Source organism: Cucumis melo, chromosome 1 (genome assembly GCF_025177605.1).
Source record: "Cucumis melo cultivar AY chromosome 1, USDA_Cmelo_AY_1.0, whole genome shotgun sequence".
NCBI lineage: Eukaryota > Viridiplantae > Streptophyta > Magnoliopsida > Cucurbitales > Cucurbitaceae > Cucumis > Cucumis melo.
The window spans coordinates 31,327,532-31,348,444 of NC_066857.1; the positions used below are offsets into that span (position 1 = coordinate 31,327,532).

The window sequence follows — 20,913 nt, forward strand, 5'->3', positions numbered from 1 at the left end:
GAAATATATCTATAATAGGTTTGAGTTTGTGGAATTTTGTAACTTAGACAACTATTTTCTTGTTTTATTTTTTGAATAAAAATTGACTATTCAAAACAAAGAATTGTTGAATAAGAAGTGTTGAAAGTATATAATGAAAAAATTGTAAAAATAAATGAAAAAGAAAAGATGTGAAAGGTAAAAAGGAAGCAGAGATACAAAAAGGATGTGAATTTTTGAGAGAAATAATAGTAAAAGAGAAATGTAAAATTGATCCTGCTTTTAGATTACATTTTCAAGTGTTTATTTTAAAAAATAAATTATTTTGAAACAAATAAGAGTATTTAGAAGCCATTTAAATTAGTTTTTTAAATGTATTTTAAACAATTTTTATAAAAATGAGTTTGTTGATAAAAATTTTTTTCTCAAGTCAATCCAAACGGATCCTAAATGAAAAACGAAAAGACGTGAAAAGTAAAGAGCATGGAAGGAGGGTAGAGAGCCAGGAGTCTTTATTGAAAAAATTACAAGCAAAAAAGGGAGTTGAAAAATTCTCTCATAACCTTTTCTAATAGAGCATAGATATAGATATGGATAGATAATGTGAGTGAGAGAGTTTCATAGATTATTCCCATGCAAATCTTGAAGATGAGAATTGAGAATAATAAACATTATTACATCATTTCCAATTTACGATGAAATATAAAAAGTTGCATTTAAGTTTATTAGAGAAAATTAAGAAAAATAAGTTCGATTATTTATGGAACAAAATTTTCAGATGAGGCTTCATAGCTTTTGGAAGGTTACAAAATTTATGGGTTGCTCATTAAAATCTTGGAATTTCAGATTTATGATTTTTGTTAAATGTATTTTTCATTTTTAAGTCCATTTATGTGACATTTACCTTATGGCTCATCATGGCCATTGAAATGCCTCCTAAAAGAATATATGTGGTCTTTGAAGTTATATAAAGCTACATATGATATATGCTTTGATCTGGCGGTAAAATATGTGAATATTTGGATCATTCAAGTAAGGATTATTTATCTTACTTGTAAAGCTACCGTGAGGATCAAGCATCGATGATAGTTTCAAGTTTTGTGTAATCTAGAGATTTTACAGCTGTTCGAGTTGAGTTCTTATATTACAAGACTTTTCAAGTTGAGTTCTTTTGAGCTTTATCCTTAAACATGGTCCTTAGATCCTACAAGTTTCTTAGCATTTTGGTACCAAAGTTGCTTTAATTCCATATTACAACATCACAAAAGATAACATCTAAATTTCAAATGCAAATCCAAGGGCTAAATAAAGTCATGTGCTGGATGAGAATAACCATTCAATAGCACTTAATAAGGTTATTATTATTAAAAAAAAAAAAAAAAAAAAAAAAAAAAAGAAGAAGAAGAAGAAGAAGAAGAAAGTGGGAGAGAGAGGATTGAACAATGGTTGAAAATGAAATTTCAAACCAATACAACACCTTCCATCGTAGTAATGGCTTTCCCTCGCAGTAGAACCCTTTGTTTCTGCTCATCCAGATGGACGTACAATACTCCACTTCTAGGTGATGCCTAACCAAAAAAAATCCAAACCACCCAATTCAATTTATATCCATCGAGTTGAGTTAAGCTAGGTCAAATTTATTTGAGTTTGGTCAACTATAAGTTCTAATGTTAGTTTAAATTGAACCAAAACGTTATTCACTTTTTTCAAGAAACAATATCTAATAAACCCAATTCTAATCATAACAGTTATTCTGATGCTTATGCGAGCTGGGAATTTTTTTATAATTAAAAAAAATAATGTGAAAAAAACAAATGTAAATAGTGGAGCTTGAACTTAGGTCTGGAAGACAAATTTACCATTGGACTAGCTAATATAATTCGTACTATATAGGTTTTTTTTACATATATTAAATAAATACCGCAAAGTTGAGGGAGCGAGAGCTCCAGTCCTCTGGACCTACACTAAGTCCATCAGTGAGTTCAAATAAGGTGAGACTGATCGATTCATATGTTCTTAAAAAAGAACATTCCACAATTACTATTTCATTAAAGAAAAATTATTTGCTTAGTGTAGAATTTCATACACATCTATATCCATTTTAAGTCTATTTCATTCAATAAAGTTTCCTTCACATTTTTTCCTTCTTCAGTGCTTTCAAAACTGCTTTTTAAGTCCTCAAAGGTACTTTTTCATAGTATATAAAGACTGTTCATCAGTTATAGTTTTGATTTAATGTTTGAAAATAAGTAACAGATAATTAAGGCTATGAATGAGCATGTTGGAAAATAAGTTGATAGGGAAGAGAGAGAGTACCATATAAGCAACAAAATCAGATTTGCCCAACTTTTTGGCCCAGTAGACCGCCAAAGCACAATGTGCACTACCAGTTACAGGATCCTGAATAGGCAACAAACACCAAAAATTTAAGATGTTTGTAAAGAACATAGAAATTGAACTACTTAGAAGAACATCATTGAGATTCCCAATGCCTCCATAGTTGATTTGATGTCCAATTCGCCTAACTATCTAACAACCAGTTTTGGTCCCTAAACTTTCATGAAGGTAACAATCAATAAAGCTCAGAGACAAAATTGTTACAAACTTGAATGTCAAAGTAAAATAACTAAATTGCTACTTTTATCGAAGTTCAAGATCTAAAGACTAAAAGTGGCTTTTAACCTAATTGCTCATAAACATGGAAGGATGGACTAAACTCTATTATCAATATTATAACATTTTAGAGGAAGATTGAGCATTCAATACCTCGTTGATCCCAAAGTTGGGACAGAAATAACGACTATAAAAATCAAATTTCGACTCAGCAGGGGATGCTCCAGTTATGATTACCCCTCCATTTCCGGGTAACTTTCTAATCTCATCAATGTTAGGTTGAAAATCTACTACGTCTTTTTCTGAAGGAAGAACAACCTGCAAAATGTTGCCTTAGTTAACAGATTAAATCGAGATGCCAACACACTACTTAACTGAAACATGAGCCCCTTAGTCTAGTTTACAAAGCCTAGTTGATTAGTAGAATTTGGGATCTTTTAGGCCCCAAATTAACTTTCGTTGCGCAAGATGGAGCAAAGAAAGAAATTCACCCTCGACCAAGTCGTTACACGCCTCAACCAAATAGTTAGACAAATCGGAAAGATGTAAGGAGAGAATGTTGAGTAGATATGTTAGGGAAATAGTATACAAATGCTTATGATTTTGGCGTGATAGATGGTAACAGGAGAAGGGAGAGAATACCAGCCCTCTCTAAAGTATTTATATTTATATCACTTCCGGGCAACTTTATTTTTTTTTTTCTTTTTGAGAGGGAAACGAGACTTCTTGAGTGTGCTATGATAGGGATTAGGTAATGTTGCTTTATGATATTGATGGAGGAGGATATCCATTCAAGGATGAGGGTAGTGTTATTTCAAATGCTAGTTTTCTTTTTGCTGCATTATGGTCATCGAGTATCATGATTAAGAGTAACAATAAAATCTTTTGGCGTCAAGAGGTCTTTGAAGGAGACTGAATTCCTAGCTAGATTAGATGGCTCTCTTTGGAGGCGTGTCTCAAGAGACTTTGAAAGTATTTGTTAGGCCTTGTTCTTTTGAATTTGAGCCTTTCTTTTTCTTACTTATTAGGTCAAATTTGGCTCCTCCATTTTTGTAGGCCAGCCTTTTGTCTTCCCTTTCGCATTCTTTCATTTCTATCAAAGAAATCATCATTTCGTGGAATCCTCGAAGCACATAAAAGTTTGTCTGAGTGGAATACATTTTGAAATGATAACGGGTGGAAAAAATAGTCAGAGGAACAGGGAAACAATAGAAGGCAGGTAGTTGATTTCCACGCAAGTTTAGGCTGAGAGATTTGTCAAAGGAGCAGAGTCTAGGTTTCTCCAAAGAGCTTTTTTAATTGTAAATGTAGATGACAGATGTGAATAATTCTCAATGCGGAAATCTTTCCTTTTTTAAGAGTACAACAATGGAGATGAGTGATTGGCTGAACTCTGCTCACTCGGGCACAAAAAAGAAACTCATGATGTAAAAGTATCTACCAATATTCTCATCTTATAGAATGAAAAGTAGAGTTAGTAACAAAACATCAATGATAAATGAGGGGCTTACTTACCAATAGATCACTGAAATCGACGTTACACATCTTTATGTCAACTATAGAAGAAACATTCAAGACTTTGGAGATTAAAGAAACATCAGCAGCAGAATTGAGTTCTAGCGTCCGGATAGCTGGAAAATCCAATTCAATAAAGCAACTTGCTAGACCCCCAATTTTATTTACCTATACAGAAGGAAGAAAGACAAGGGGACACGTGGAAATGGTGAGGAAAGCAAGGAGGGGGGACCGCAAGTTAGTTAGTAGTGGAACGGAAAGAGGGAGCAGGCAGAGCAGAAAGGACAAATGTCGGGTAAAAGGTGGGAGCAGACTGAAGAAGAGAGCAGAAGACCGTTGAAGCAGGCAGGCTGGACTTATAAATAAGCCCTTTCGTGGGTAATAGGGGGATGTTTTCATTCTGAGTTTTTGTGTGGTGTAGTAGGGCAGTAATAGAGAGCTTATTGCTGTGAGTTTTTTTTTTGTGTTTTGTTCTGTGTATTCTCCTTAGAGGAAGATCAGTCTTAGTAGTTTGGGCTGTAAGTTTCTTGATATTTTGGCAAGTTAAATCAAAGTGTTCTTAAGGATTTCTGGAGTCCTAACATTTTGGTATCAGAGCACTATTACCTGGGAAAACCTACCACGATGACGAGAAGCACCGAAGAAAGACTGGACATGGTGGAACAAGGAATCTTGAGGCTACCTTTGCTGGAGGAAAACGTTTCCCTTCTGTCAAAAACGATTACGGAGATGAATGCTCAGATTGACAAGCAATACCAACAACAGCAAGTGATATTGAAATACTTAGAAGGCATCCTACGAGATGACTCACCCGGTAAGCAGGTGGTTGAAGGTTCCTCGAGCAAAACCCAGATGGAAGAAACGACCATAACCGCCATTTCCAATGACCCGAAAATTGAAGGAAAGACCGAGGAAGGACCGGCGATGGACCGGAGCAAGTTTAAAAAAGTGGAAATGCCGATTTTCACGGGGACCGACCCTGATTCGTGGCTATTCCGGGCCGACAGGTACTTCAAAATACACAACCTATCTGACTCAGAGAAGCTAACCGTGGCGATCATCAGTTTCGACGGGCCGACGTTGGACTGGTACAGGTCACAAGAAGAAAGAGAAGCGTTTAAAGGATGGCAAGACTTGAAACAGAAAATGTTGGTGAGATTCCGATCTATACGCGACGGCACATTGGTAGGGCGTTTCCTTACCATTAAGCAGGAGACGACAGTGGAGGAGTATAGGAATCGGTTTGACAAATTCCTGGCGCCAGTGGCATTCCTACAGCCGGTGGTATTAGAAGAGACCTTCATGAATGGCTTGAGCCCATGGTTAAAGTCAGAAGTAGAAACGTGGGAGCCCGTTGGGCTGGCCCAAATGATGAAGATGGCCCTAAAGATAGAAAACAGAGAGATGGTCCGGAAGGAATGCGGGTTGAGCAGCGCCTACGATAGTAAGGCGGCCCAGCGGACAGCCAATACGCGGAATGTACACTCTTCACCAACGAATGAAAACACAACTGCAGGCGGCTGGCCAATGAGAACCATCACGCTGAGAGAAGTCGCGACTGGGGAAAATCGACGGGAAGGACCAACAAAGAGACTAACGGATGCCGAATTTCAAGCCCGCTGGGAGAAGGGGCTGTGTTTCCGATGTGGGGAGAAATACTACGCAGGGCACAGGTGCAAAGCTAAAGACAACAAGGAGCTGCGTATGTTACTAGTAAAATAGAATGGAGAGGAGTTAGAGATCATCGAGGAAGAGTTTTTTGATGCCGAGACAGAGATAAAGCCACCAGAAGAAAAGAACGTGGAAAACTTGAACATAGAATTATCTATCAACTCAGTGGTGGGCCTAACGAACCCAGGGACAATGAAGGTAAAAGGGAGGTTGGGAAAGGAAGAAGTAGTTGTCCTGATCGATTGTGGGGCTACCCACAACTTCATTGCTGAGAAGTTGGTGGAGAAGTTACAGCTGCCAATGAAGGAAACACCCAACTATGGGGTGATACTGGGGTCGGGTACATCTATAAAAGGGAAGGGTGTGTGTGATAAGGTGGAACTGTGGCTAGGAAATTGCAAGGTCACAGATAGCTTCTTGCCTTTGGAGTTGGGAGGAGTTGACGCCATTTTGGGAATGCAATGGCTGCATTCGATAGGAACCACCGAGGTTGATTGGAAGAATCTGATACTCACTTTCTTCGAACAGGGCAACAAGATAACCATCAAAGGGGATCCGAGTCTTACGAAAACACAAATCAGCCTCAAAGGGATGATAAAGAGCTGGGATACGGAGGATCAGGGGTACCTGGTGGAGTGTCGAGCCTTGGAAAAAGAGGGCAGGGAAGACCGGGAGGCAAACACCCAATTCACAGAAACAGAGGAAGGAAGGATGACGACAATTATCAATAAGTTCAGAGATGTGTTCGAACGACCAAACAGACTCCCACCCCAACGAGGAATAGAGCATCATATATACCTAAAACAAGGAGCCGATCCAGTCAATGTTAGACCATACCGGCACGCACACCAACAGAAAGAGGAGATGGAGAGATTGGTGGACAAGATGCTCACTTCGGGAATTATCAGGCCAAGCACCAGCCCATACTCCAGCCCAGTGTTGTTAGTAAGAAAGAAGGATGGAAGTTGGAGATTCTGTGTGGACTACCGGGCATTGAATAATGTGACAGTACCGGACAAATTCCCAATTCCAGTCGTGGAGGAGCTCTTTGATGAATTGAATGGGGCAGATGTCTTTTCAAAGATTGACCTCAAAGCTGGGTACCACCAAATTCGGATGCACCCCAAAGATATCGAGAAGACAGCTTTCCGAACCCACGAGGGGCATTATGAGTTCATGGTAATGCCGTTCGGCCTCACCAACGCCCCATCAACCTTTCAAGCTTTGATGAATCAGGTATTCAAGCCTTTCTTAAGACGATTTGTACTTGTTTTCTTCGACGATATACTGATTTACAGCAAGGGAATGGAGGAGCACGGACAACACCTTGAAGTGGTGTTGGAAATCTTAAGAGAAAGCGAGTTATATGCCAACTTCGACAAATGTCATTTTGCCAAGTCAAGGATCAGCTACCTGGGGCATTACATTTCGAAGAAGGGTATTGAGGTGGATCCCGAAAAGATTCGCGCGGTAAAGGAGTGGCCAGCACCTGCGAATGTAAGGGAGTTGAGAGGATTCCTGGGGCTTACCGGCTACTACCGCCGCTTTGTGCAAAACTATGGAAGTATATCTGCACCACTAACACAGCTGTTGAAATCAGGGGCGTATAAGTGGACAGAGGAAACAGAGGTAGCATTCGAAAAACTCAAGAAAGCCATGATGACGCTACCGGTATTGGCAATGCCTGACTTCAATTTGCCCTTCGAAATCGAATCTGATGCCTCCGGATTTGGGGTAGGGGCAGTACTGGTTCAAGACAAGAGACCGGTAGCATACTTCAGCAAAGTCTTAAGCACGCGGGATCGGGCTAGACCAGTGTATGAGCGTGAACTGATGGTCGTGGTGTGGGCTGTCCAGCGATGGCGACCCTACTTGTTGGGGAGAAAGTTCACAGTGAAAACGGATCAGAGATCACTTAAGTTTCTGTTAGAACAAAGAGTAATACAGCCACAATACCAGCAATGGATTGCTACGCTACTTGGTTATTCGTTTGAAGTACTTTACAAGCCCGGATTGGAGAACAAAGCCGCAGATGCCTTGTCCAGAATAGGACCCACGGCGCACTTGAACCAAATTACAGCACCGGCTTTGTTGGATGTGGAATTGATTCAGAAAGAAGTTAGAAAGGACCCAGCCCTGCAAGAAATCCTCTCAATGATCGAAGAACAGGGCATAGAAATTCCACATTACACTTGCCATGAAGGAATACTGAAGTTCAAGGGAAGATTGGTTCTATCTAGGACATCTACACTAATTCCCACTATTATGCAGACCTATCATGACTCGGTGTTTGGAGGGCACTCGGGGTTTCTTAGAACCTATAAAAGAATGGCCGGAGAATTGTATTGGAAGGGAATGAAGAAGGATGTTCAAAAATACTGCGATGAATGCGTGATTTGCCAGAGAAATAAATCATCTGCTCTATCTCCCGCAGGATTGCTGCTACCCCTTGAAATGCCAGACGCCATCTGGAGTGACATCTCCATGGATTTCATCGAAGGGCTGCCCAAATCATACGGGTGGGAAGTGATTCTAGTAGTTGTGGATCGGCTAAGTAAGTATGCACATTTCCTCACTCTAAAACATCCATACACTGCTAAGACTGTGGCTGAAGTGTTTGTTAAAGAAGTGGTAAGACTGCACGGATTTCCCAAGTTCATAGTTTCAGACCGAGATAAAATCTTTCTCAGTCATTTTTGGTCCGAAATGTTTAAGCTGGCCGGTACCAAATTAAACCGAAGCTCCTCCTATCATCCTCAAACAGATGGACAAACCGAAGTAGTTAACAAAAGCGTAGAAGCTTACCTCAGATGCTTTTGTGGAGAGAAACCAAGAGATTGGAGCCAATGGCTGCACTGGGCCGAATATTGGTACAACACAACCTACCATGGATCCATTGGTATCACCCCCTTCCAAGCAGTCTACGGGAGACTTCCACCACCATTGATCCAATACGGAGAGATGGAAACACCTAATTCCACGTTGGACCAGCAACTAAGAGACCGAGATGTTGTATTGGGAGCACTGAAGGAACACTTACGGGTGGCCCAGGAAAGGATGAAGAAATTCGCAGACTTAAAAAGGAGGGATGTGGAATTTCAAACCGGGGATTTTGTGTTCCTCAAACTGAGACCATACCGGCAGGCGTCCCTTTGAAAGAAACGTAATGAAAAACTATCTCCCAAGTACTTCGGACCATACAAAATCTTAGAAAGAATTGGGACCGTGGCATACAAGCTGGAACTACCGAGCAATGCAGCCATTCATCCGGTGTTCCATGTCTCTCAGCTTAAGAAAGCAATAGGGAACATCAAGGAAGTCCAATCCCTTGATCCATTTATCAACGAAAGTCATGAGTGGATCACTCAACCGGAGGAAATCTATGCTTACCGAAGGAACCAGGCTACAAAGGAATGGGAAGCGCTAGTCCAATGGAAGGGACTACCCCCGCACGAAGCCACCTGGGAAAATTATGCTGATTTGAAAGTACAATTTCCTGAGTTCCACCTTGAGGACAAGGTGGATTTAGAGGAGGAGAGTGATGCTAGACCCCCAATTTTATTTACCTATAACAGAATGAAGAAAGACAAGGGGACACGTGGAAATGGTGAGGAAAGCAAGGAGGGGGGACCGCAAGTTAGTTAGTAGTGGAACGGAAAGAGGGAGCAGGCAGAGCAGAAAGGACAAATGTCGGGTAAAAGGTGGGAGCAGACTGAAGAAGAGAGCAGAAGACCGTTGAAGCAGGCAGGCTGGACTTATAAATAAGCCCTTTCGTGGGTAATAGGGGGATGTTTTCATTCTGAGTTTTTGTGTGGTGTAGTAGGGCAGTAATAGAGAGCTTATTGCTGTGAGTTTTTTTTTGTGTTTTGTTCTGTGTATTCTCCTTAGAGGAAGATCAGTCTTAGTAGTTTGGGCTGTAAGTTTCTTGATATTTTGGCAAGTTAAATCAAAGTGTTCTTAAGGATTTCTGGAGTCCTAACACAACTATCTTGTGATTTACCATTATTATGAACATTTGAAAACTCAAGTTGCTTGACATCTGGAACCTTTTTAGCAGTTAGAATTCCTGAACGTGTGGAAAACTCAATCATGTTTGAATTTACTAAACCAGTTGAGAAAAGTATGTGTGCAGCTGCCAATGTTGCATGACCACAAAGCTTTACCTGTAAAAAAAGTTGTCTTAATCAGAAACAACAAGATTCAACCAAACTATTGTAGGTTGAATTATAATAAGTTTCCTTAAACTTCTTCATTTGCTTAAAAAATATCCCTATACTTTCAAAAAAGTTACAATATTACCCACGAACTTTCACTAACGTCTCAAAATTACCTTACAGTACAATTACTTAATAGTTTTGTACGCAAGGAGATATGAAATGGTGTAGCAGTGACGAATGAATGATTGGGCCACCACACAATCTTAATTCTCGTTTTCTATTTGAAATTCTGAAGAATTCTAAATTCTACTTCCCCATGGTATATGGAACTTGTGTTATAATCACACAAAAAAAAATTATCTACACCCAAATCACTCTCTCAAAGCTTGTATACTACTTACAACATTTTTCCACTCTCAAACTAATGAATACAAAAGGTAAGTTAACAAGACTTAGCACAACTGGGACAACTTTTTGAAACCAAAAGCATAAGCTCCTTATATAATGTTTGGAGCTTTTGAATTTTTCCAATGTGAAACATCTGCGATTCTAATATTTTACCAAAAACCCAACAAGTTGAGGGGTAATACTGCTACTTTTGAGAAGATGAGGATATTTTCAGAAACAAAGGGTAAAGTTAAAGGGTGTTTCGTATTCACTATAATTTAGCAACATCAATCATATTACCTTCATTTAGTTGCACAGACGAGCAAGGATTGTAATAAAGAAGAAACTAAAAGGTAGTTGACAAAATAATAGGCCAAAGTACGTTGTTTCAGAACTTTAATCAAACACAATCAGAGAATTCGTTTAAGGAAAAACCTCAGCAACAGTAGTGAACCATCTAAGGCTAAACATGGGGGGCTTGAGCGAATCACCAGTCCCCTCTTCATCGTTTATGCGAATCAAATAACAGGTTTCGGAGATATTGAACTCAGCCGCCAAATCTTGGAGCCATGTCTCATCCCTTTCATTCTCCAAAAGACAAACAGCAGTTGGATTTCCCTTGAACGCCGAATCGGTGAAAGCATCGACCTATTTCATTTGAATTAATCAGAATAATTCTCAAATCAGAATACGAATGTAAGATAGATAGAGATGAAGTAAAGTAAAATACCACGAAATACTTGACTGGTTTGCTAGCCATTGTAAAGAAAGTGAGGAGTGTGAGAATGGTGGCTACTGCCAGGAAGAAGAAGAAGAAGAAGAAACAAAGCAGCCTCCTCCCTCCATAATTCAGTCAACGACAACGATAATATAAGAAAAATGGATATATTTATACAAATTATTGTAGATAACTCTATCAATAATAAACGATTAATAGACACATATATCTAATATGCTCAACGGTTGAGTTTTTTTTTTTTTTTTCCTGATAAGGATACTTTGTTATGGTGTTTTTAAGCAACCATAACAGGATTTCATTAAAACCGAATTTAATAGAAGTTACATGGGCTGGAGAGTAGCCTGGTAACAAAGTAATTAGTTAGAGAATACGTTGAGATTGAGAGCTACCGTGCTTTGAGAATAGTTTTTGAAGAGGGAGCTCCTTGTTGCCCACGTTCCAATCAGAGTGAGTATGTATTCCCATGTATTCCGGTAAGTGGAAACTTTTTCTTTGAAGATTTGGTTGTTTCTATCCAGCCAAATTGTCCATAAAGTTGCCGCTATTGCATTGAAGCGAATGATTTCTTTCATGTTGCTGTTTTTTAGAGCACATAGATATGAGCATAAGTCTTTGATGCTTGGTAGAGGGATTGCAAAGTTCATCTCATTTTGCATCTTTATTCATAGTTGTGTAGCATTGGGGCATGACAGAAAGAGGTGATTGATGTCTTCGTTTGCGCTTTTACATCTGACACACCAATTTGGGTTGAGATAGCAGGAAGGAATTTTCTTTTGAATGGCCTCCATGGTACTAATTTTCTCGTATAGAATTGTCCAAATAAAGAACTTACATTTCGGAGGCATGGTGGAACCCCAGAGATTTTTGTAGCCTAGACTTTGTGTTGATTGAGGGAGTTGAAAGTGTTGAGCTTCTTCCAAGAATGCTTTTTTTGCTGATCTAGTCGTGTAAGTGTCATTGCTCTCTTCGTTCCAAACTGGTCTGTCATCCGTAGAATTTTGTGTTATGGTGGGTAGGGAATTTTTTAGTAATTGCCAAGCATTGGATTCCCTTTCATTGAGTGGCCTTCTTGGTTTAAAGTTCCAATCGTTTATCCCCGAGTCCCAAACTTCTTTGACAATGGCTTCTTTACAGCTTGATAATGCGTAAAGTCTTGGGGCTTTTTGGTTTAGAGATATATTGTTTGTCCTGCAGTTGCTGTGTCAAAAAGAATATGATCCTCCACAGTTTATTTTTCAGGTAATTTTTGAATTGAACTAGTCTTTTCCTTTTATGATGGAGCGCCAAGGAGCATTTGAGCTTGAGTACTTTCCAAAATCTGGAATACCTCCAGTGAATGTTTTGCTATATTTGGCATCAATTATCGACTTCCAAAGAACTTCTGGTTCCCTATGGTAGCGCCAAAGCCACTTTGTTAAGAGTGCAAAGTTTGAGGCTTTCACCCTTGTGATACCCAGGCCACCTTTGTCTTTTGGCAATGTGCAAATACCCCAGTTAATAAGGTGAGGGTTATTTGAATTTGTGGTGCCTCCCCAAAGGAAATTCCTCCAAATTTTCTCAATATCTTTATAGATCTGATTTGGAGCTTTGAAGATCGAAAGCTGATAAGTTGAATTATTTTTTAGGGATGATCTGATTAATGACAGTTTTCCTCCTTTGGAGATATGGTTGTATTTCCAACTGCTCAATTTTTTATGGATGTTTTTAATAATTTGAGACTAGAAAACTCTTGAGTTAGGTTTGCCTCCTAAGGGAACTCCCAAGTAATTGATGGGGAGGAATTGTTGAGTGAAGCCAAGTATACTTGCAACTTTGGAAGCTCTATCATTTGAAATGTTTACCAGACTTATAGTAGATTTGAGAAGGTTTATATTCAGTCCAGATGCTAATTCAAATAGCACGAGAGCTGTTTGGAGATTTTGGATTGAAACATCATCATCCTCCACGAATATCAGAATGTCGTATGCAAAGAGGAGGTGTGTTATACTGCAACTGTTGTTTATTTTAGCTCCTTTGATAGCTTGCCTTTTCTCTAGGTGATTTAGCAGTCTGCTAAGGTAATCCATCGCGAGTACAAAAATAAAGGGGGATATGGGGTCGCCTTGCCTGATGCCTTTTTGAGCTTTTATCCTCCCTCTTGGTTTTCCATTGACGAGAACAGAATAATTCACATTTGATATACATGCTTTAATCCATTTTCTCAATCTTTCTGGGTAATTTTTTTTTTATTTAGCATGTATTCAATGAATCTCCAACTTATCTTGTCAAAGGCTTTCTCCACATCCAACTTTAGGATAAAGCCTTTTTCCTTTTTTGATTTCCAATAACCGATCACTTCATTAGCAATGAGGATAGTATCTGTTATCTATCTACCTTTGACAAAAGCCATTTGATTTTTCGCCACAGTGTCAGGTAGAGTTTCTTTGATCCTGTTTGCCAAAGCTTTTGCCATGATCTTGTACAGCGAGGTAGTTAGGCTGATTGGTTTGAAGTCTGTTGGTTTAGAACAAAGATTCTTCTTGCCAGTGAGAGCAATGTAGGTGTTGTTAACACATTTGTTGATGACACAATTGCCATGGAACTCTTTGAAGACTTCAATCAGATCCTTTTTAAGGATATGCCAGTGTGTTTTATAGAACGGTATGGGGAAACCATCCGGACCAGGTGCTTTGTCGTTGCTTAAAGACCAAATGGTTCTTTTTATCTTAGCCTCATCAAAGGTCTTGCAGAGATTAGATTGATGAATGTCATTTAAAGGATTCCACTCCATGTTTGATATGAGTATTTCTCTGCTTTCTTTCTTTTTAAAAAGACCTTTGAAGTGATTTATGATGACATTTGAGATTCCATCTGTTGTGTCATAAACTTGGTCATTTGAGTCAGTGATTCCTTTGATCATATTCTTCCTTTATTTGGAGGAGCAAATCCTGTGGAAGAAGGTCGAGTTTTCGTCACCATACTTGATCCATTTCTGTCTAGCTTTTTGTCTCCATATTTGAGCTTCTTTAAGTTCTATGTCATGGAGATCAGAAGATTTTGAAATTCAAGCTTGTCAATGGCTTCTATTTCCTTTGTAAAGGAGTCTTTTTCTAGTTTGTAACTCAAAACTTTTTGCTTTTACCAGTCTTTAATTCGAGTAGCCAAGATTTTGAGCCTCTGTATGAAGGAGTAACCAGGGTGTCCTTCTATTTTGGTGTTCTCCCACCAAGTAGGAAAAATTTTTGTGAAGTCTTTTTCATTGAGGGATGCATTGTTAAGCCTGAAAGGACATGGTCCCCACGTGATGTGATGTGATTCCAGAGTAATAGGGAAGTGATCAGAGACCGTTCTTTGCATGGTTTTTTAGTGATGAACTTTGAAAGTACTTTCCCAATCCTTTGTGTATAAGAATCGGCCAAGTCTAGAATAAATCGGATTAGTTCTGAGATTGGACCAAGTGTAGGAGTTGTTGGAAAGAGGGGGTCGACGAGTCCAAAGTCTTGAATTATGTTGTTGAAGATGGACATATTCTTTTTGTCTAGACTCTTTGCATTGGTTTCGGATGGCCATCGAACAATGTTGAAATCTCCTGCTAGCATCCAAATTGGGGAACAAAGGGAGTGAAGAATCTTGAGTTCATTCCAAAACCCATCCCTGTCTTTACACTTTGTGGAACCATAGACAGATGTTAGCCACCGATCCTTTCCATTTGTTTCTCTGATATTGACAGTGAATGTGTATCTCTGCTTCATCATTTTTTCTACTTTGAAAGAGGCACTATTCCACATAAGAAGGATTCCACCTAAGCAGCCTTGAGCTTCAAGAGATTGCCAATTTTGCCAATTTGCAATTGGTTTGTTCCAGAGGGATTTAATGTTGAAATAATTTAGAGTGTGAATTTTGGTTTCTGTTAGGATGATGAAATCAGGATCATAAGACATAATTAAACTTTTTATTTGGACTCTTTTTGAAGGAGAGCCTAGCCCTCTAATATTCCAACATAGAAACTTCATTTGAAACGATGATCCCCCATTGGCTCATTGCCTGAAAAATCATTTGGTCACTTTCCCTCGTTTACATTTGTGTTAGCATTGCTATAAATAACTAAGAGATGTTTAGGAGACAGCTTAAGTTCGTTGTCTTTCAGCCAGACCACAAGTCTTTCCTTAACCGTTGAGTTTTATATTTTATAAATATTTTAACTTATTTTATTATATTTGAAAGTGGTATGTGAATAAATTATAAATATAAATATATACACTATAAATATTTTAAAATATTTTTTTAAGTATAGCTCGATTCTTGTCCTAAAAAAGATAGATGCATAGACAATAGATATATAAATATTAAATATAAAATTGATAAATTTTAAAAATAAAACATTTGATAAAATATTTATCTTTAAAAAAAATCAGATATAATTAAATATAAATTGTAAATAAATTGTTAAGTTTTTATTTAAAAAAAACAAAAAATAAACGAATCTCAAGCACATGTTTATCAAAACTAAACCAATATAAGACTATATGTAAAATTTTGTCGGCCTTCAAAATAATCACTCAAAAAATGGGCTTCATCTCCTCTCTTCTAAATTAGTTACAATCTTTCGTTACAAAAAATTGACAATCATTTGCCCACAATTTCACATAACTATGATCAACATCATAACAATCCAATGAAACTTAGAAGAGGAAGGCATGTGTTGAATAATGGAAGCAAGGCATTTCCTTGTTCAAATGATATGAATGGTACGATTGGTGCCAAGAGAAAGAGAGAATAATTTACAATACACATCGGTCCAGTAGCAGGATAGCAACAACTGTACAGTACGAACCTACAGTCTAAATATTACACCCTAACATTGAATCTTTAATATTATTGTAACAAACATCAATGCAATAATAAGGTTCTATCAAGTTTCTTCATCTAATCAATTGAGACTACCATGTTCCTTCTTTGGACATTTTAAGGAAATGGGTCAGAGTTATATTTGGGACCTCAACCATGGCCTTCTTCTTCCTTGTTATCCGAGTCATCTTCGTAGAGCCCTTGTTCTTTGACTCCAGAACGGTCACAGAATCCAAATTGTAGAACTACCCACAAAACAATTTGTATGATGTAAAAAGAAATCAGCCAAATAGTACACAGCCTATTCGAGTTAAATGTAATCTAGTCTTTCAAAATTTAAGTTTTTCAATTCATCTCTATTCTTGTTAAGAATTTCATATATTTAATTGGTTTTGGTCCTTATACTTTAACACTTTTTCAATATTTAAGTTTTTCAATTCATCTCTATTCTTGTGAAAGATAAGAATTTCATATATTTAATTGGTTTTGGTCCTTATACTTTAACCCTTTTTGTACTTCAGTCCAAGGTCTTTAAATGTCCAAATCTAATCCTCATACTTTGAACAAATCTTGAAATTAGTTAAAACCGTTAAGTTTATCAGCAACGTTTCTCAAACCCATTTATTCTCTATTAGTTTCCCTTCTACACATTAGGGAAATATAGTCACATTCTCTTAACAATTATTGTTATTATTGTTACTATTTTACCAGTTTGACAAAAAAACCTTCAAACCAACTATAAGGCCTAATACTAGGACTTATAGCGACTGCAGTGGTAAATCTAGATATCCAGAAGTAGAAAGAACTAAAAGAGAACGAGTCCCTAAAAACACAAAAGTAAAGTGATATTTCAACTTACCAAATTTTAAATTGTATGTTCTTTAATGTATTGATCCATATTATAGCAGCTTGTGTAAATTTGGAAGTTTATTATTGAGCCAGTTTATTTCCTTAAATTCAACCAGGAGGAAATACCTCACAAACTCCATGTAGCAATAATCTGTGGAATGGATCTTGAACTCGCATGATTAAGACATCTTCTTTACAAGTGTCTGAAATAAATGATCTTATGCTCTCCTGAAAAGACACAAATAAAAAGAAACTTATTAGCAAGTTTATAAGTTGAGTTGATTGATGCCCTTGCAGTTGCCACTCTTCAACTAACATTCAGCTTTGTGATGGAGAAAAGGCTTAACTTACCATGTTAATCATCCAGTAAATGTGAAAAGAGACATTCGAGACTTTTAATTAACCCATTTAGGAAATGAAATGAATGAAACAAATCTGAATTATTCTACACATTCATACCTCATAACCTTCAACAAGCTCCGCACGAAAACTACGGCGAAGAGCCTCCCTTGTTCGACATTCAATTCTACGCCAGGCATTCAAGAAAGCCATTTTATCTGCATCAATATGACCCTTTCTCTTAGAAGATGAGTTCTCGAAGACTCCAATGATCTTAGCCTAACAAGAAAATTACATATTTGGATTAAGTTCTTAAATAGGACATCTGCTTTGCCATTCTTTAATTTATGCAACAGTCTGCTGTTTTGAAGTTCAAAAAATGAAAATGGTAACATTAAAGTGAAAAGTAGAAAGACCTCTTTATCCATGTCAATACTCCTGAACTTGTCCCAGTCTTCTGCATTAGTCATGGAGAATGTTGTGGGCCGTACATCATCACCTGCAAATTAAACTCAAACCATGATGAATCCTTTTCACCAGTGTGAGGAATTTCTGGGCTCGGGTAAAAGGATCAATAAACATTGGGATGGGAGAGATTTGCAGATATAGCCATTCCCTCTAAGAATTAACAGTCAAGCCACTAGATGCGACAAAGAAAATCTTGCACAAACAGAATGATCATGGCCATAATAACACTAAAAATAAATTAATTTAAAACAGCATATGGCTTGGAAAATGTGATCCTAAACAAATCGAACAAGCTACCAATTCTAACTGATGCTATGTTTAATAACCGATTAACTACAAATTTACAGAAAACTCCTAGGTTCAGATATCATAGTCTAGATCACTTTCCCGTATCCAATCATCTTAAAAAAATAAACATCATTGTTCTAAAATAAATCAAAACCAAATCCCCCTTCTTCTTCTTCTTTTTCTTCTTCATTCCTTCCCCTAATTACTCCTTCTCTTTCCTTACTCTTTCCCGGGTTCCGCCCCTACAGACGTCTGCACCCCACCACCAAACTAACTAATTACAAAAGCAACCTCCACTCTCTTCCCTCATATTCCTTTTCTCATAGACATACTTAGGGGCCTTATCAGAATAATAGCTACCTCGATGTCTTACCTCGAACCATATAGCACAATATAACAAAAGATGATGAAAGCAAGAAGGCTCTACCTTCTAAAATATCTAGCATCTATGTTACTCAGAAATAACTCTCATCAAAGATTTAATAATTAAGAAAAGGACAGAGTTTTTAGATGTATCACACCCCAAGGTGGTGGAGCAAACAGCCCTCTAATTTCTTCAGCATTCAAGCGAGGAACAAGCTCCATCAAAAGACGATCGTTTAACCATCTGCGGGACTTCCTATTGGTAACCTGAGAAGAGTAAGGGGGAAAAATTAAGAGTTAACAAAAAAGAGAAGTTTCGTGAACAAAGATTGTCAAAATTTAAACAGGAAAGTACAGTATCAATTTAACTTTGGGGAAAAGTTAGTTTTCTTAAACTGAAGCCTTTTTGTAAAATTTTGGGGAAATGATAGGAATATGAACACTGGCACTTCATATAATAAGAGAGTTGCCATTGGTATCACTCAAATAACACATTTAAGCATTGAGATGCACCTTCATTTCTCAATGTAATTCCAATTTCCTTTAGAGAATAAATAGTAAATGCTAGACAACCTTACCACATGAAAAATACTCCTAATAATATTGAAAAAAGGAGAACTGAAAAAAATGACCAGATGGTTACTAGTTTTCCTTCAAAATGAAGCCAATGATATGATGCAAAACGAAACAAAAAACCTAGATTAGAATCCAAATATTATGTAACTATTCCTCATCAGGTAACCAAGTTAAACTTCCATTTTATCAAAAGCACATTGCAAAAGCATCGTATCAACAGAACTACAATTAATACAAGAAACTTAAGCAAGCAGTTCACAGAGCAGTCCAGATGGAATGACGATCCAAGAAGAAAACTTCTAACATTTACAATCACCCCACCTTCCCAGTCAAGCTCTCCAAGAATTCTATCTTCTTCTCGATTGACATACCCCGAGAATCCGTATCACCTGTGGAAATCAAGAAATATGAATCCCAGAGAAACTTTCAAAATTTTATAACAGAAACAGCAAAATCACTCAAATTGGTATTATTAAATGTAAACAGCAGATACGATTAACAAAAGAGAAGAAGAAGTACCATTGAGTGGATCGTTAGGAAGGGAAAAAGGGAAAGGATTCGCTTCTCGTTTAAGAACATCAGTGGAAGCCATGATTAGAGAGGAAAAAAGAGAATCCGATTGAAGCCCAAGTGGTGGTTTTGCCCTGTTGTGGATGGGATTGAAAATCTTGTAGGGAAGGTGATTTTTTGAGGTTGGATGAGAAGACGGAAAGGGGAGAATCGGCGAAAGATGAAGATGAGGGAGATGGAGATGGGAAAGTTAGGGCAAGATCGAATCAAAGGATTGAAAAAGAAGGAAGAAACAGAGCCTTAGAAATTGGGAAGAGGAACAGAGAGAAGGATTAGATTCGGAAGAATATTCTGTTTCAGATGAGATTGAGAAGACGACGTCTTTCTCCGCCGCACACCGCCACCGAGACCGACTCCTCATATGGCAAAAGTCAAAGCTACCCTCGATACGCGACCCGACCCACCTTCAACAAATTTTGTTTTATTTTATTTTATTTTATTTTCTTTTCTTGTGTAAGCCCATTCTCAAAACTAAATATCCAGACTATTTATAAAATATAACAAAATTTGTTAATAATTTTATTTCTTTAATGATATTTTCTGTATCTAAAAAAATGTTAGCAAGTGAACTTTCGACCAACTACAAGTTGTTGGTTGACTAGTTGAAAGAACTTATCAGCAGATCGATCTCCCAATGAGCATAAAGCAATTGTAGATTAGTCAAAAAAGAATTGTCGAAAGATTGGTCTTCCATCGAGCATAAAACAGTTGTAGATTAGTCGAAAAAGATCTGTCGGAAGATTGGTCTCCCAACGAACATAAAGCAACTGTCAGGAGTGGTCAAGAACTCCCAATACCATTCATATGTCTCGAGAGATGGTCTCTTCATATGACATATAGACATCGTCAGGAGTTCATGACAATTTCTCGCGACTGCCTTTTGCCCATCAAGAGTTCTTTGCATAAAAAAATTTGTAACAAATTTTCCAACGACGTGTGCCCATCGAAAAATAGAGCTAACTCTTAATGACATAAAGAAAGCCGTCGGGAGTTTCTTGAATCAAAACTTTTCTTAACCAATCTTTCGAAGATGTTGGTCATAAGAAGATATAGGAATAAAAAAATCGTTGGGAGACTTTTCTTCAAATTCTTTTTGTTTTTATTCAAAAATCAATAATAATAAAAAACAAAGAATTCAAGTCTAAGTATTCTGACACACATGGATAAATTGTCTTAAGCTATGTAATCGCATCACAATTGTATGATTTGGGAGAACAACTCCTATTTAACCTCGTTTTCAAGTACTTAAAAGCCTAAGTAATCAATCTTATTGTGTGTGTGTGTCTTTTATATATATGTGTGTAAATTACGTCTTAGATAATTTCATATTACAATCTCTTGGTTCTACAATGTCTTTTTTTATGGTCCCCTTGACATATTCATTTATATATATTTTAACATTCTCAACGTTAAAATTCAACAAACATGCTAATTTAAAGTGATTGGTTCAAAATAAGAATATAAAATAAATAATAAAAACCAAGAGTGAGGCACTACATGGTTGCATTAACTAATTAGTCATGTTATCCTTAGGTTCTAGTCTGAATCTAAGGTTTTAATTGATTCATAGGG

The 20,913-nt window shown here is 37.5% G+C and overlaps 1 protein-coding gene across 3 annotated transcripts; it reads right to left on the bottom strand.

Moving 5' to 3' along the window:
• Positions 1-1,062: 1,062 nt before the first annotated feature.
• On the bottom strand, positions 1,063-20,360 carry LOC103492685 (uncharacterized). Of its 3 annotated transcripts, XM_051086727.1 has the most exons (12): positions 19,291-19,738; positions 19,093-19,160; positions 18,354-18,462; positions 17,493-17,575; positions 17,197-17,355; positions 16,864-16,965; positions 10,758-10,970; positions 9,760-9,941; positions 4,108-4,246; positions 2,746-2,910; positions 2,296-2,379; positions 1,063-1,547 (listed from the first exon to the last, which is right to left on the bottom strand). In XM_051086727.1, the coding sequence occupies exons 1-12, from the start codon at positions 19,361-19,363 to the stop codon at positions 1,440-1,442; spliced, it is 1,485 nt and encodes a 494-aa protein (XP_050942684.1). In that variant the 5' UTR covers positions 19,364-19,738; the 3' UTR covers positions 1,063-1,439. The 3 variants fall into 3 exon arrangements, with proteins under 3 accessions (XP_050942684.1, XP_050942679.1, XP_008451376.1); XM_051086722.1 differs by lacking the exons at positions 16,864-16,965; positions 17,197-17,355; positions 17,493-17,575; ... (1 more) ...; positions 19,093-19,160; positions 19,291-19,738 and adding an exon at positions 11,053-11,226; XM_008453154.3 differs by lacking the exons at positions 1,063-1,547; positions 2,296-2,379; positions 2,746-2,910; ... (1 more) ...; positions 9,760-9,941; positions 10,758-10,970 and adding an exon at positions 15,743-16,133 and having other exon boundaries at positions 19,291-20,360.
• Between the last annotated feature and the right edge of the window lie 553 nt (positions 20,361-20,913).

What these genes read in the sequence shown, in the direction of transcription:
- LOC103492685 (XM_051086727.1), bottom strand. Translation starts at nt 19,363, where the DNA reads ATGGCTTCCACTGATGTTCTTAAACGAGAAGCGAATCCTTTCCCTTTT. An exon ending in TCCTAACGATCCACTCAATG is followed by an intron (nt 19,161 to 19,290) that starts GTACTTCTTCTT and finishes TGATTTCCACAG; the next exon opens with GTGATACGGATTCTCGGGGT. An exon ending in TCGATTTCAGTGATCTATTG is followed by an intron (nt 2,911 to 4,107) that starts GTAAGTAAGCCC and finishes AACATTTTGCAG; the next exon opens with GTTGTTCTTCCTTCAGAAAA.